Raw genomic sequence first — 16,975 nt, forward strand, 5'->3', positions numbered from 1 at the left:
GAATGGCAGTAATGCTTACCTCACAATGAGTTTTCAAGATCAAACATATATTTTGTATAATTGATAATTATTCAAATCCATTCATTCCTCCTATACCATTCAGATCCTTGGCCAGTGCTTTAAGGAAAAAAAGAATACAGGCTTTGATTTTCATTTGTTCAGAGATTAGCTAATACCTCCAGATTGGACTGTTTCTTTCATCCATCTATCCATCCACTTTACATTTGTTGAGAAATGGCCATGCACCATTGCTGTGTTGTGCACAAAGGTTGCAAGCATCAATACCAGCGACTTCTGTACATGTTGAAGGTGGCACATTCAACTCAAATGTTTAGAGCCTTCAATGTATCCTTAAGCCTGAGGAGTCAAGAAATGGAAAAACTAAAAAAATAGTAAGAATTAATTCAGATGGCATATTGTTTTGGATATTTTCCAGGCAGGGTAATTATGTAAAATCAGGCTGACATTTATATCTCTAGCTTCCCATGCTTGTTAAAATGCTTTTCTTGCTGAAATACTCATTGAGCTAAATTTCATCTAACATCTGGCCATTGTATAAATATAGCAATGAAAACATGTCTTGTTGCCTGCACATTAGGTATAAATTTTAGAAATCCAATTAGTGTTTCATTCTTTCTGTGCATTTTCCTTTTATTTTCCTTTAGTGTTTGAGCTAATTTCAGGTTCCTAACTGGAATTATAAGACTTCAAATATATAGCACACATCTACATAATAGCAAAACCAACTAGATTGAGTTATAATGCTTTGTGCCATTTTCTACAAGTTGTGAGATGGTCCTTAAGTTCTTCATTCATTCATGAAACAGGCATTTATTCAGTGAAGTGTCAAGCCCAGTGCTCTTCACTGAGGTTGGGAAATACAAAATAAATAATACAAAATCTTAGCTCTTAACGAGTTTAGAACGTAGTAGGGAAGACAAACCTATACAAGTACTTTTATTATAATGTGAAAAATGCTATAAGAGAAGTTCGTATTCACCTGGCTCCAAAGGTGTCAATTTTTACTCATCTGATGGGTCATACTACATAAATGATTATCCTCAATCTTTTCCCATCAAAATCGAGGAGCCCCTCGAACCAAGAACCCAAGAGAGTGAACCAGCACTCATTGTACCTATATTATTCATCTGCATAGGCAGAATCTGCCATAAGCCCTAAGGACAGATCATCTACTTGACATCTATTTCCACACTCATTTGAGTCCTAGTTTGTCTTCACTTTTAGAATCGCTATAATGATAACTGATATTCAATGGTCTATTTTGCCAAATGTGGACTTTTAGAATGAAGCCCATGAAAACCTAATTGTCACTGTCTACGTCAGAGCCCACCACAGTGTATATGTCCTCTGCAGGTTCTCAAAAATATGTTTTATTATATGGATCTCACCAACATTTCATTTGGTGTTGATTATACTCAAATATACCCTCTTGGTCACTCTAAAGGATGCTTTTAAGACCTAACTTTTATCTTGGCTGATGGGACTCAGTGGATTGAGTGCTGGCTAGAAACCAAAAGGTTGCTCGTTCAACTCCCAGTTGGGACACATGCCTGGGTTGTGGGCTGGGTTCCAGTTGGTTGCAACGAATGGATATGTCTCTCCCTCTCTTTTTTCTTCCCTTTTCCTCTCTCTAAAAATAAATAAAATCTTAAAAAAAGATTTCACTTGCAAAAACTATGAATAAATTTTCAAACATCATCAAGCATAATGCTTACCTTTTAAGACATGAAAAAGTTTATTTGCACAAGCTTAGTATTGTGAGATACAACATAATTCATGAAAACCAACCACAATGCTAATACTTTAATAGATTGTTCCAAATATTAGCCACTACAGTTTAAATCTCCTTAACATTAGCTCTAACACTGAAATAACATTTCAGTTAATAAATTATTGTGAATATAACCATATGTTCAGCTTATTTCCACCAGTTTATCATGAATTACAATTTCATTGTGATTTGGGTCATAAAAGTGATAAACAGTTGTTTATATATATTTTCATAAATTGCCTCTTTATTTAATTAATCCTGAAGAGAATCTAGAAATGTATTCCAATGGGTTCTATAAATTAAATATACTTTTTAGCTCTTGGATTTTAACATGCATGGGTAACATTGTAAGTGCTCTTGAATTTAATGTTCATTACACATGTTGTATAACATTTATTTGATAATACATTTTATAAACTATCATTATTTGCAAAAGTGAGCAGCCACAGGTTTTGAGCCCTGAATTAAATGTCTTCCATGTATGCGTACTTCAGAAAAATTATGGGCTTCAAGAGTTCCTGCTGTTCTGGGGCGATCGGTGTGGTATTGTGACGCCAGGGCAGAGAGAGAACACTTGTGGCAAAAAACATGAGTTTTGTCCTGCTTTCCAGGTAGTAACCACATCTTCCTAGTAATTTTGATGTCATGAACATAACATGAAAGACAGAATTGCTATTACCTTCAGGCATAAAATATTCTGAATTTGCATATTCTATAGAGTTTATGATGAGAAGTTATATTGGCTTTATAGTGTTTTAGAAGGTGGTCTATTGAGCTCCCAATGTCATCTTTGGTTGTCACAAACACAATGTCTTTGTCAAATGTTCACAAGTGGGGATGATGTCAATATGTTGTGACAAAGGGCCTCGCCAGATTTAACTTTAGCATTTGAATTTGCTACTCTATTTCAGCATTTTCCTGTTTATTTTGGAGTTTAAACCAGTGAGTTACCTGGTTTCATGGCCTAAGAAGACTATTTTGTGCTATTTGGAATCAGTCCTCTAATAATTAATCTGAGAGCTTAATTCCATCACCGTTATTCGAAGATTTCCAATCTCGTAAAATCTTCAAGGCTGAGAGGCAGCTCTAGCTAGCACCTATCACTGCAGTAGGAAAATGGTTTGACTATAGAAAGTGTAGGAATTCATGAAAAGGTCATATGGCAGAAACCAACTGTAGAAATCTTAAATTTAGGCCATTCCTTAGGAACAAGAAAATCCTTCCAGGGTAAAAACTTAGGACTCTTTGAAGAAAAAGCTGTCTTCAACAATGAAAACATTCGTTCAAATTCTGGGCTCCCAATTATCAAGAAAGCCTTGAAAACTTAAAAAATGACTCTTAGCCTTGGAACTCTTTGATAAACTATAAGCATTTTCAGGGTAGGGACCACCTTGCAATTTGGGGGCGCTTGTTGCACTTTTCCTTAGGGAAGAGGCACTTGGCATCGTTTCCTGGCTGGGTATAATTCATTTATGTCCTTCCAGTTTTTTTTCTCTCTGATCTCTTTTCTGTATATCTGTCAGTGGCACTCTCCTGGGAGCAGCACAAGGCACTTCATTAATAAGAAGGGATTAAAGGAAAAGCCCTAGTCTCTAATACACTTGGATAATTTGGTGCCATCCACAAGGCAATAGACCCCTGCTGCATGGATGTCATTAGAAAGGTACAATTTCATTACTTTTTACTGGCAGAGCCTTGAGTGAAATACAAAATATGTTGTCTCACACACAGGAAAAAAAAAGGGCTAAAGCTTTCATGCTTCTAAAATTGTAGGACGGAAAAATACATTTTACAGTTTTACATTTATATTGCCTTTCCTTAGTAGTCCTTGAAATCATACTTTTTAAAATATTGAGCAAAATAAAGATTAAGAGAAAATTATTCATATTCTTAAATCCCAAATAAAATGTATATATTTTTATTAACTAACACTTGCTTTGAATACCTACTATGGGCTAGGCATTCTGTTAGCTGCTGAAAAACAAAGTACAAACACATTATTTATGCTCCTTTTTTAGCACTAACTTACTGAATGCTATAACTGGAAGTGAGTGGAAAAGTGATTTATAAGAAGTAAAACATATGGCTGAATAAAAATGATTATGAGCCCATAAATTGTAAGTGTATTGGGAACTGCTCAACTTTTCCTTGTTAACCAATTTTTGAACTAACATGCTCACGAATGATCTTTTGAGCAGAATCACCACTGATTTTAAGTCTTCAGTGGCATATGCAAACATTTAAAAAAGCTGGCATAACCCATCTTTAGAATTGCATTGAGTTCCTATCAATGCTTCCCGCTCCCAAACAGGAAACAGTATACATTACTAGCAGGGGGAGTGGTTGGCCACCCCCCTGAGAAAGGGGCCTGGGATTTTTTTGGCCCCTGCTGTAAAAAAAGGCCAATGGCCTTCCCAAGCACTGCACTGGTGCAATCACTCTCTGGGCATCTCACACATCACTTTTCTAGCACCGAAGAGAATCAGGTTGAATAGTGGTCCCTTATCTTACTGCTCTAGACACACAACTGCCATTAACACTAAGAAGTGGCGAGAAGAAAGAGAAGAGAATGAGAGAGGAGAGCATGAGAGAAGAAAGTCCTTGATGATCAGCTATTTACAAGCCATTGTTTGCAGTGAGAGGATTTTGCTTTGCTACTAGCTTTTGTTCAATGAAAGTGACATCTATGGCTCTTTATCTAAGGTAAATGCTAGACTACACAGTTAAAATGACAGAAACTGGGGCTTCCAGGGACCATTCTACTGACATAGGGCAAAGCAGCATAGGAAAAACATACTATTTTGACAAGTAAATGAGTCATTAATGCAAATACTTATAAAATGTGTTGGATTATGTACAATATCCCTACAAGTGGAAAGTTGGTCACCTAGTCAGCTTTGAATACAGCATGTTCTGATGTCTTCGCCCTTTTATTTTACAACCATGCTGTTTCTTGTCTCATCCGTTTTAATTCATTAAAATATCATTACACGCGCAGTGAAGATAATCAACTAATCTCAAGAGACGTGAGAGAGCCTCAGAGACTGGGGCTTGGCAGGACTGGTTCATGCTTTCTAGAGTGGACAGAGCTTCATAATCAACAAAAAGTCCAGACTCACCTAGTTACATCCTTGTTATCAAAAATATATCTCAACTAATGTTTAAATAGAGATAACCAAACCAAACCAAACAAACAAACAAACAAACAACCCCAGTTTTGCCAATAAATTAAAAAAATAAGCCCAGTGGTTAAGAGGTTAAAAGTTTAGATTGTTCACCTCATGTGATGGATCTCAGGATGGGCACTGAAAACAGAACACTGATTTGATACCAGACTTCAGATTTCCTCTTTCTTTATGATTTTTGTATTGCAGTAGTTTTCTTCCCACCCCATAAGACCTTATGAATCTGTTTGTCTTAAATCTCAATGGGTGTCTCTTATGATTTGGATGCTTTCTTAGGTGAAACTAATAAATATAGAGGGTTTCTTAACATTCTTCCACTTTCTGGGTTTTAGTTTCACATTGTCTTGGGCATTGAAGAGGAGGAAGGAGAATTATGAATTGGAGTTTGGGTTTAAAGTTTGGTATTTGTAATATAAGTGGAAGTCATTTATCAGCAATAACCCTTGTTAATATATTCTTATGCCGAGGTAGTTTATAAATAAGGGACTGCCCATAGAAAAGCTTGTTGTATTCCCTTTCTTGAATGTGCACCACTCTGTGACATACTGTACTTTGCCGTTGATAAGCTTGATTTAATGGAATAAATATTTGAATGAGGGTTGACAATACCAATGTCCTGGGAGAGGAGGAATAAGCTGATAGGTTTGTCTATATTTTCTGTTAGGCAAGACTCAACCAAATCCTATACACATTTTAAATTCATTATTAATGAGTGGCAACTAGAAGCACTAGATACATATGTGCTTTGGAGATACTTTTAAAATATTTCATTTTTAGATTTGGAATTCACAATAGGTTTCTTCCATTCCTCCTTGGTAATAAGGAAATAGTTATGATCTAGACTGCGTAGGATGGCATAGAACAACAAACTTGCAAGTGTCTAATTCACAACAAATCTGTTTCCTTAATGGGTGGAAGGAAATCTGAGGACAGTTCTAAGGGGTCTTGTCTGCTTTCAGTGCTTTCTTCTAGTCATACCGATGACAACACTTCTCCCGAAGGGTCTTTCCCCTTCTTCTCCTCACCTCGGTCAATGTCAATCACGTGCACCACTCCAGGTTTTAGAATCAAGTCCTCAGTCTCTACCTGACTCCTGTTGTCCTCCACCTCCATGTAGCTCCCTTTTGTTTGCTGAGCAGCTTTGCTGAAAGCTTCTTTAAAACGACGTTTGAGTTCAACATCTGGACAGAAGACATACTCATAAAGGCCACCGGCAAGAACAGCTCCTATTATTGGTCCAACCCAATATATCTGGGAGAAAGATGGAAGAGTTATAGAGCGTAAATCGAGAAAAAGTATTCTTTTGCACAACTCATAAATATAGAATTTAGCTGGCTTAAATTAAGAGAGGGTCGTGTATAATGAGTCATACATAAAAAAAGAGAAGAACTGGAAAGAAGAGACAGACTCATAGAGGGCAGGCTGACACTCTGGGGGAAGGGCTGGGGGTGGAGGCATTGAGCAAAAAGGAAAAAGGACTCAGGGGCATGGACAACAGTGTGGTGATTGTGGGGGGAGGAGGGTAAGTGGATGTAGAAGAAGGTGTAAAGGGGATAAATGGTAATGGTAAAAATACAATACAAATAAACTATTAAAAAAGAAAATACATGAAATCCATCTCAGAGATCCATGTATGGTTAAATAGCATTTGAACAGAAAGCAAGAAAGAGTGCTTTCTCTTTTCCTTTCACTAATTACTGTCTTCCCACTTTTCGATAATCCTTAAAGTAATGATAGCCCTTCTTTGGTGGTACCACATATTAAGCAGACATGAGAATTCTTCAAATAAAATAGGAAAAAATAGAATTTCTAGAGGATACTTATCTTATTTTCTTAATACTGCCATTTTACATTAGTTTTCTGCAGAATCAAGATCATAGTAGAGATTTTATCATTTGAAGCTTTACTTATTCAATACAGCATGATAAATGGGGACCCAGCTCCACCACTCAGCTTTTGTGTTTGCATCAGTTACTTAACTTTCTAAATCTTAATTTCCTCATCTGCATAGTGGGGATTATAATAATACATACCTCCTGTGGTGTCAGGATTAAACTGAAACTGAACTGAAATTTAAGAAGTACTTATAAAGTAAATATTTAATAGTCCCATTTGCATAGTAACTGGCTCTGTTCCACATTTCCTGGACAATTTAAAAATGCCTGTGACTAGGCTGGCTGTGAATCATCATCATTTGTGGTACATGCTTTTCATCTCTAAAGTTTGGTGATTTGATTTCATTGAAAACCTTGTGGTTGGTTCATCACTCTTGCAGAGTGATTTCATCCTTGCGTGTCTTACGATAGTGACTTGGTGAAAAACCCTGGACTGAGTTTATGAATGATGGTTAGCTGAGGATGACCAAGTAATTCCATAGGATTTTTAATTCAATAAATGGAAGTTTTTATCATATCACTTATGTGTCTAGAATGAACTAAGTTTTAACTTTTGGATAAACTTCAACATCTGCTTTACAGCACATGTGTGCTGTAGAATATTAGACACTCATTCAACAGATTCACTTGGGCAACAGCAACTCTGTTTATTGAGTCCTGGCTCTGAGCCAGCAGTACTTAGTACTTCTCTCCTAACATTTAATTCTAACAATAACCTTTGAGCTAGATATTGTTATTATTTCCACATTAAGGGTAAGAAATCTGGCATTCTAAGCAGGTAAGAGACTTAAGATTTTATGCTTACCAACTGATTGATGTTGGACTTCAGGTTTGTCTGTGTTCAAATCACTCTTGAGCTGTTATACTGCTTTCCACTACTCTAGACTTCTCTCATTTGAAAAAAATGTGATGAGTGATTCTGGCTTAAAACACTTTCTGGAAATTAATATCAGAAGCCTCATTGCAAAATCTAAAGAAAACTCAAATTTTAAGCTAAAGCTGAACACATATACTTAACAGGGAAACTGTTGGTAGAGTTTCCCTGTTAGTAGAGTTCTTGGTTACAAGAACCAAGTTTCTTATCTTAACATGAAAGAAACCATGTGAGAGTTTATCTTCTCCACACTCTGTCAAAGGAGCCCTCCTCTGAATGTTTTCACTCTTTGTTCCTTTGGTAAGATCTCCTTAGATATGTTCTATTCCACAAGGTACAAGTCCCACCAGGGAGACCAGGGACTGCTAAACAGTCCTGACGCTTCCCCGAAACACCTTTAAATAAAACATCCAGCTGCATGTTGTCAGAAATAAACAAATCTGAATTTCAAGTTGCTATTTCAAAACAAAGTCACAATGTACTTTGAAGTAACTTTCAAAACTTGTAAAGGTAAAGAATTTTTATTCATACAAATATAGAAAATACAGCCAGGTATAAAAAAGAAAACTAAAATAATATCATTAATATTTTGGTGTTATTTCTAGTCTATCTACCTACAGACATACTTTAACTTAGTTCTAAATTTCACACACCATTGCTACAAAATGTACATTGACTTTCAGTAGGATTAAGTTTATTATAAAATAACAAGAAGGAAAAACTTTGATTCAAGCAATAAGCTAAGAATTTTTCTGCTCTTTGAATTATCACTAGTTTATTATAACTAAGAAGTAAGTAATAAAAACATTTTATGCACATTAAAGTCCTCATACATTAAATAACATTATCATTTTTCTAAATTTTAATTATAAAAATAGTTTGAATTTAATAAGTTAAATTAAAAGTTGTATATTTATCACCCATAAAAAATTTCCATTCCTGTTAATGTGGCTAATGTTTTGAGACATAAATTGGGAAATATCAGTGGCAAAATGATCAATCTGACGAGCAGTATGTCTCATTTGACTGAGTCTTTGGCTGTCTGGGCCCTAAATCATGCTTCTGAACACTGACTCAGAGGGTGTTATTTAATGGTGTAGATTACTTGTAACAACGCAGTACACTTTCCTTAGAACTGAATGCACGCACGTCACAGTGATGCAATTTCTTCTCATTTGCAATGTATACCATGGTTGAGTGGGTGTGACTGGGTCAATAACCACTGGACGCATGAGAGTGAAACACAGGTAACATTCCCTTACATTAATAAATTAAAAGTTATAAAACAGCATTCACAACATATAATGGCAATAAAATTTAGCTCCATTTGAGGCTAGCTTATTTCATGTTTCATATTTTTACTGAATATTGTAAGTTAGTGTGAGAGTGGCCTTCAAAGCTGCTAGGTTACTCATTCAAGGAATTTAAATTCACTTTTGTAAGAAACAATTGAAATAAAAACTGGCTGTGATGTTTAAAAATGGCTACCACTGCTTTCTGGAAGCATCACCACCACAGCAATAAGTAGGTTAGACATGAGACTGAACGGATGCCTTTTCTGAAAGTCATTCATTTTTCCAGCTATGGTTATGGTGATAATAGCATAAACATTTGCACCACTTATTCCTCACCATCTGCAGTTTGAATGCTTCCAACTTGCACACTATTCATTGGGTTCATGGTTTTGTAAACAAAAAAGGTGAATATTTTTGCTATGGGCAGTGCTTTTAAGAATTTCATTCTTTTTCTTCTTCTTCACCTTTTTTTGCAAGTATAGTTTCTGTTATTGCCAGAAAGGCTTTACTTTCAATTATTTAAAAACTATATTCACTGCACTGTCCTGATTTTTGTTGCCTTGTTCCACACAGGCAACCTTCGTGTATGATGCATTCGGCTGTAGTCTGGCAGATACAGTGCCCAGAGCAGCGCTTAAAAAATGACTATTACTGAGGGCTCAGAACGGATATTAGAGGAGATGTTTTGAAATGGATCTGTGCCAGTCTCTCCCTAGTCTTTATGAAAGATGTAATAAAGTAAGGGGTCAGGGTTGGGAGGAAGTATGAGAAACTAGTGAGCAAAATAATGAGAAAAAGGAAGAGTGCTCCATGGGTAACTGTCCCCAGTATGATAGTTACCCAGTGGTTTTCCCAGCTTCCCATGATTACTGCAGGTCCGAAGGATCGGGCGGGGTTCATGCTGGCACCAGTGTAATTGATCTACGGGAAAAAAGAAAACAACTTCAAACTTTGCTGAGACAGGTCTACTGACAGGTATCATTCATTGACATTTGCTACCATGTGCAACGGTTACTAACCAAGGAATTCAGAACTGTCAAGATATTAGCTGCCATATCAACATGCTCATTGAAAAGTTAGTAAAATGATCATTTACAATGGACAGACATGACTGGATTCTAAAGAACTGCAGCTGTAAAACACCACATTTTCAGGGTAAGGATAAATGAAAGGGATCAATTATTTAAATGGACTTGGAAACTTACTGCAAATAAATGTCCAATTGCAACAGAAAGTCCAATTGCTAAAGCTATTGAACCAGTGACATCAGTCCGTTTGGAATCGCAGCTGGCAAAAATAGTAAACACCAGTTGAAATGTAATTATCAACTCCACCAGGAGACCATGACCTGCAGTGAGACTTCCGTGAACCTGGAAAGAAAAAATACTCCATTTGAGTTCTCGAAGCAAGAATACATTTTTATAATAGCATATCATTGTGAAAGGCATATTTTATCAGTGCAAAAACTGATCTTGCCATATGATTTCACTTATACTTGGAATCTAAAGAACAAAATAAACAAACAAACAAATAGAAACAGACTCCTAGATACAGAGAGCAGACTGGCAGTTGATAAAGGTCGGGGGGCTGCGGTGAGAAAGGTGATGGGATTAAGAAGAATTAATTGGTAGTTACAAAAGAGTCACAGAGATGTAAAGTATAGCATAGGGAATATAGTCAATAATACCGTAATGACTGTATGTGGTGCCAGGTGAGTGCTTGAAATACCGGGAGGACCACTATGTAAAGTACGTGTCTAATCACCATGCTGTACATGTGAAACTAATACAAAGTAACATTGAATGTAAATTGTAATTTAAAAAAATGGTGGTTGAGTCTTCTACTTCCAATTGAGACCCTACTCCCACCCCCCAAAAAAGAAGGAATATATTTTTACTTATTTTGGGCCCAAATAGATAAATAATTATTTTTACAATGACCAAACAGGAGTTCGTGTCTAATGTTTTTTTTTCTACAAAGGAAGCAAAATGTGCCACTATTGTATTTAACTTATAAAAGAGTTTCTTGAGAGTCTTGCAATTTTATAAGCAATGATTACCATTAATTAGATTTAAATTAATCAATACATATTTCAACTAAAATTTAAACTATGTGTGTATGTGGTTTAAATTAACTCTGGTGCTGAGCTGACAAATGATAGTCCTAATCAGCTAAGAACCAAGCTAGAATCAAATGACAATTGACTTTTAAAAGTGTGATCCTTTACATCGATCATTTAAAATTTCGCAGATATGATAACAAATAAATGGTTCCTTCTGCTAGTGAACCAACAAATGATTGTAATAAAAATATCTTATGCTAAATATATAGCTGGTATTGTCATTGGGATGGCAGGGAGAGAGAGAGAGAGGGAAAAACCAACACAATTTTCTGCCACTGAGACTTAGTAATATTCAAGTCACTCAAGGACCAACAATGATTTCATAAGGATACATGCACAGTTGTCAGAATCAGTTTTCACCCTTATCAAAAACCATCCGAAATTTTTTGGGAATAAATGTGCAAGGCCTCTCTGGCCACTAGGGTGTCGTTGAAGAGTCTGCAAGAAGTCTGAAGTCCTAGTTTGAAAATAAGAGTTAAAGATGCTACCGTGGTGACCCCCAAGCCCCCCACCACACTGGGAGGGGTGACGAGGTACAGAATCCCGGCTCCAATGATGGCGCCCAGGCACTGGGCTGCGATGTAGAACACAGACTTGGCGATGCTCATCTTCCGCGTGCACACCATGGCCACCGTCACAGCAGGGTTGATGTGGCCGCCGCTGATGTGGCCGAAGCACTGCACCATAGTCGCAATGCTGAGACCAAAGCAAAGGGAGATGAGGACCATGTCCACGGGTAAGGGCTTTTCTGCTCCACCCCAGTTGATGGTGGATCCCAGGCTGAGGAGAACAAAAATGAGCATAGCCAGAAACTCTGCCGTGACTGCTTTCCAGAAAGCTTGAGTCCAGACCCCTTTGAAGGCCACCATGATGTTCTTGCGTCTACACAAAGGTCCACACTTACTAAAAAGAAAACAAAGTCAGCATCAGAAGTTACCAAGCCAGGGTCTGTGAATTCAGGTGAAGACCCAGGCCTGTGCTCTTGTTCTATTGTGGGGAGGGCCCCCCAAAAGGCTATTTGCATACTGACAAAGAATGCTTCTGGAAAGTCTCTATAATGAATTAAGTAATAGTCTCCGTAACCACTAGTCAATATACTTTTATTCTAGGCTCCTTTGATTTAATATTAAAAGATACTCCAGTTTCACCGGAAAGTTATCTGAATTGTTGCTTGAAAGGAGAATGTCTAAATCAAGTTCCTTGAAGAATTAAGAATAAAATATATTTTCTTTGCAGTTCCCAGAACAAGCTTTAAGTTTCAATGTACTTTTATATGCCATTTTTATTTTGAACATGAAGCAATAAAACAAGAAAGTCTTCTTCAGTTTTGTTTATTGCTCAAAAACAGCATTCTGCAAATGGATTTATAGAGTGCTGATTCGCCCTCCACTCTCCCCAAAGAGAGATTATGGATTAAGGGGAGCCCTGCTAGGAAGCCTGGAATGCTGGAAGTCTGTCATTCCCGAAAATAAATTCCTGGGGGGGGGGACCTCATGGTGACAGGCAGGGGCAGTAGGATCACGCAGGCCTTTAGCAGAGACGGGGATACCCCTTCCTCTCCTCAGCCAGAGGGAGGAGTCCGAGGGACGCTATGCACTACTCCTATCCAGACTTGAAGAGCCTCTCAAAAGGCGGGGGCTGGGGGTGGGGGTGGGGAGAACGTCCACTCCCAGGCAGTTGCCAGACTCCCGGGCCCTGGCTGGTGGACAAACAGAGCAGCCCATCAACTCAGACACGCCTCCCCCAACGTCCGCTTCAGTCCTCCGCGTCCCAGCTCTTCTGCGAAAATTGCATCCAGGCTTCCGCGGTGCTTTTGCAGTGTTAGGGGATAGTGCCTCCTGGTGCTGGACCCTCTCTCAACCCCGGCGTTACCCCTCAAATAAGCTCCTAAAGGGTTCCTGGAGGCCGGTGTACAGAAGCAGCGCTCCAGGGGCCCTGCCCACCCTTCAGGGGAAGCCTAACGCAGCTGAGGACGAGCAAGGCAGAGTTTGGGAAGGCGAGTGTGCAAAGGGGGCGGGGCAAGGGACACAGAGGTCCTGGCAGCAGAAGCCTCCGTGGAAAGCGGGTTTTCCCTAGTGTCTTCTTGGTGGCCTTCTCTTACTTCCACTTGGCCTTAGAAGACGGCTATCCAGGGCCTTTAGCTAGGGGAGCTTGTGTGTGTTGGGGAGGGGGAAGAGGGTGAGGGAGGGTGGGAACAGAAAGGCAGCCTTTGCGAAGGAAGGTACTTTTCCCCTATCTATTTTCCTTCTACTGTTTGCAGATCTTTGGAGATGGGAAGGGATGGGCTTTGGGGATGTGAATGGCAGCTGCTCATACTGGAAAGAAACGACCAGGATTCCCCTTGGGGGGTGGAGAGCAATTACCCAATTTCTCTATTATTCAAAACTGCCTGTGATAGCAGTAAGAGCGAAGGAGCTTTTAGCAGAGACTCTAATAATCACAGAGGACTATAGAAAGGGTTTGGCAAGCAAGACAAGAATTGTAAGAGATTAGCGTTATTGCAGCCTGCCCCTTGATCTGTTACTGAGAGTGAGATCCACCTCCTCACCCCCCACCACCCATCAGTCAGTGTCCCCAGCAGCCTTGGTTCTGCATGGGCGGTGGGACATGCTGTGCCAGAAAGGGCTAGGGGAACTCTCCCTTGACCTTCAGGAGCTCCACTCAGCTTCTGGTTTGATATGGGACTTTTCTTCGGAGATGGAAACAGACATCCTTTTTTTTTTTTTTTTTTTTTTTTGCCCAAGCCCAGGTGGATCCAGAAGGAGAGAGAGTAGCCAGGCCTTTCCCAAGCATCCCCAAACGTAATTACAAAGAACCCCAGCTGGGAGAGCAGTGACATCACATTCCCTAGAGGAAGAGAGGAGAAAGAGACAAAAACAGCACTTGGAATGGGACGGGTAAGGTGCCCTGGGAGAGAAACTCACACAATTGGCAAACTGAAAAAGAAGGAGTTCTGAGGGCGGCTTCTGAACTCACCAGCGGCCCCCGGCTCTAGCTGGGACGGCAAGGGGCTGGGTGCTATCACAGGTGCTGGTCGTCTGTGGCCGGAGTGAGTGGGGGAAAAGGAAGCGGACCGAGCAGAAAGCTAGGGACACGGGGTAGGCAGGAAGCGCAGGTCCCTTTTCAGCAGCACAGGAGATCACCGGGAGGGGCGGGCCGTGGGAAAGGCCGCCTCCCCGCTACACCCCTTCTTCCCTCACTTTCCCCAGTTCTCCTCTGCTCCCCTCATTCTCATCTACCTGTCTACCTCGCCAGCTCTCCAGGGACCTAATTAAGAAACTCAGTTGCTTTTACAGCTTCAAATGTTCATCAGCCAAACAACAAAAAACCCCTAAAACATGCCCCCCCCCCATAAAATGGAAACAGATTATACTCCTTAAGAATGCGTTTAGCATTTTTTTGGGAAGCCACAAAATCTGATCCTCTTCTAGAGCAGATTGACTACCTCAGGGGGTGGCGAACCCCCAAGTTTTCTGGCACCATGTACATACCTGTGGCCTTGCAAGTGCTCAGCCCAGCAGCCCTCATAGCCCCCCTGCTGTTATCGTCAATGTTCACACTCACTGGAAATGCATCAGCACCAGCCGTTTAACTTCTTTTTGCCACGGAACAAAGGGAGGCTTATTGATCTGCACAGATTGTACTGAAAGGGACACATTTCTTTCTAGCTGAACACCCAGCCTGATTCACTCCTAGACGGCTGAGCCCCTCAGTGAGTAATTTCTCTGATGAAAACTGCTGCAGATAGCTTTACCTCCATAGGGTCATTTTCCTGCCTGCCCCCCAGGTCTTGAACATATATGGAGGAATTTGCAACATGCAACAAAGCATCTCTTTTCTTGCACCTTCTCTATGCTTCTCTTAGGAATGTGCTCAGTACTCTGATCTAGAGAACTACCCACCTGCCGTACAGTTTCTTCCTAGATTCTGCCGGAGAAGGCACAAATCACTGTAACACAAGCGTGAGAGTTTCATCTTTTGGCCCAGAGCATTGCTCCCTTAAGGCAAAGAAGGACTTACCCCCACCGCCTGGCTGCGGGTCTGTCACTCATGCCTTCCCTGGCCAGAGTGCGGCTCTCATTGCCTGCGCTGGCTCCCAGTGTGCTGGGAGTCAGATTACGGCCACTTGTCTGATTGGGTTTTTGGAGTCTAGGGGTGGAAAGATTCTGCCCCATGTGGCAATCGCTAAGTTATATTTGAACTTGAAATAACTTTACTCTACCTGATCACTATGGACACAGAGCATTTCAGGAACACAAAATGCATACACTATGTTTCTTTAGCTGGCATCTTTGAAAATGAGGATTTCTTAAATCTTTCTCTGAGTTCTCCCTACCAGAAAGAATTGCTGAGGATTTGTCTGGCCTGGTTGTGTGTTGTGGTTAAAATTGGGCAACTATGAGAACACGGATTTACATTTTCCAGCAGTTGGAGTGAATCGAGAAGCTACAATGCATTCCTTTCCAGTGGCAGAATTCAGTGGCTTTAATTAATTATTTTTTTAAATTGGAGAAATGGCATTTTAAGCACAACAGAAAACTGCAGGTCCATTTATTTGTAGCCTTGGCAGCACTGATTTGGATAATATAAAATTAGAAAAAATAGGAAATAAGACTTCTCCAGATGCTTACCTGATTTTTATGTTAATAATGATTGCTGAGTAATATGCAGCAAATGAAAAAATATATGGAGATTGTGTAGGGACAACTTGTTGGGAATTGTCAGTAAATCTGATATCTAGAAACCAAAGGACTGCACTGACTACAATACTGGTGGGAATGCGGGGCAACATGAATGCAGGACTCCTTCAAAAATGATTAAGAATTTCGAGACTGCAATAACAGGACATTAAACAGAGCGTGGGGCCCTTACAAATGGGGGTCCCGTGCAATCACACGGCTTGCTTGCCCACGAAGGCATCCCTGACCAAAGACTTTGGTGAAATCTGTCAGGTCTGAGAATTAACTGCCTGCATTTTAACCTTAACTATTTCTTTTTTAAATGGACCTCAGGTGCCTAGAGTTGTAATAATCATAACCCTTATCTATAACAGTGTGTCATTACTGACACATTTATGGCTTATTTTAGAATAATTAATTACTTATTAATAATACCATGAACATTTATGAACTTATCTCTCCACCCAACAATTGGGTAACTCCCACCTTTCTAGGGGACCCTCCCCACCCCTGCACCGCCTCTTCATCCACTTTCAGATCAGAGTGTTTTTCAGAATGAAGTGTGGGAAGGAAGACACACAGAAGAGGAAAGGACAAAGGCCTTTATGCTTCCACATCGCAGTTACAATTTTTTGTTTTCTTGTATTATTTGGGCACTTGAGACTTGGAAATGGGTGAAAAGCTCCCGTTAGAAAGAGGAATTCGAGTTTTGAGTGTGAATTTCAGAGGAGTATGTAGTCGCTGTTGCCATCGTTCTCAGCGAAGATTAAATCCCTGTCGTTAAGATCGTGGTTGCACACAGATGATGGTCCATCAGGGTTTTCAGCCTCCTGAAAAAGATGCTCTCTGAAAGTCAGAATAAGTTCTGATGAGAGGGGAAGGGTGAACTTATGTGAATCCACAAAGAACACTTAAAACATTTCATGCTGATTCTCAGAGCTGTTTATCATTCAGATTTCAGAATGAGATTTTTTTAAAGGTGCAGAATGTTTTTTTAAAAACATTTGATAGGCTAGATGTAATTGCTTTGCTTCTGAGGACATTGAGGCAGACGTGTTTGTGAGGCTATGAACCCAAGGGAAAATGCTGTCGGATTTGGGGTCTTCCTTGTGAATGAAGCCTGTGGTCATAGC

The 16,975-nt window shown here is 39.7% G+C and overlaps 1 protein-coding gene and 1 long non-coding RNA gene across 6 annotated transcripts in view; one reads left to right on the forward strand and one right to left on the reverse strand.

The window, feature by feature from the left end:
• The window catches only part of LOC128627278 (uncharacterized), a 254,879-nt gene that overhangs the window by 109,534 nt on the left and 128,370 nt on the right, over window positions 1-16,975 (forward strand). The gene's annotated exons all lie outside the window — the stretch shown is intronic.
• AQP4 (aquaporin 4) lies at window positions 1,756-15,257 on the reverse strand. Of its 4 annotated transcripts, none has more exons than XM_037127846.2 (5): window positions 15,184-15,257; window positions 11,652-12,066; window positions 10,247-10,411; window positions 9,882-9,962; window positions 1,756-6,228 (listed from the first exon to the last, which is right to left on the reverse strand). In XM_037127846.2, exons 1-5 carry the CDS (start codon window positions 15,213-15,215, stop codon window positions 5,950-5,952), a joined length of 972 nt encoding a protein of 323 aa, XP_036983741.2. In that variant the 5' UTR covers window positions 15,216-15,257; the 3' UTR covers window positions 1,756-5,949. The 4 variants fall into 4 exon arrangements, with proteins under 4 accessions (XP_036983741.2, XP_053520348.1, XP_053520349.1 ...); XM_053664373.1 differs by lacking the exon at window positions 15,184-15,257 and adding an exon at window positions 15,066-15,155; XM_053664374.1 differs by lacking the exon at window positions 15,184-15,257 and adding an exon at window positions 14,655-14,737.

Source organism: Artibeus jamaicensis, unplaced genomic scaffold (genome assembly GCF_021234435.1).
Source record: "Artibeus jamaicensis isolate MK-2021 breed Jamaican fruit bat unplaced genomic scaffold, CSHL_Jam_final contig_354, whole genome shotgun sequence".
Lineage (NCBI taxonomy): Eukaryota > Metazoa > Chordata > Mammalia > Chiroptera > Phyllostomidae > Artibeus > Artibeus jamaicensis.

Coding starts and splice junctions, on each gene's coding strand:
- AQP4 (XM_037127846.2), bottom strand. CDS start 15,215: ATGAGTGACAGACCCGCAGCCAGGCGGTGGGG. Junction 10,412..11,651: donor GGGGCTTGGGGGTCACCACG/GTAGCATCTTTA, acceptor TTTTCTTTCCAG/GTTCACGGAAGTCTCACTGC. Junction 9,963..10,246: donor CAATTGGACATTTATTTGCA/GTAAGTTTCCAA, acceptor TTTTTCCCGTAG/ATCAATTACACTGGTGCCAG.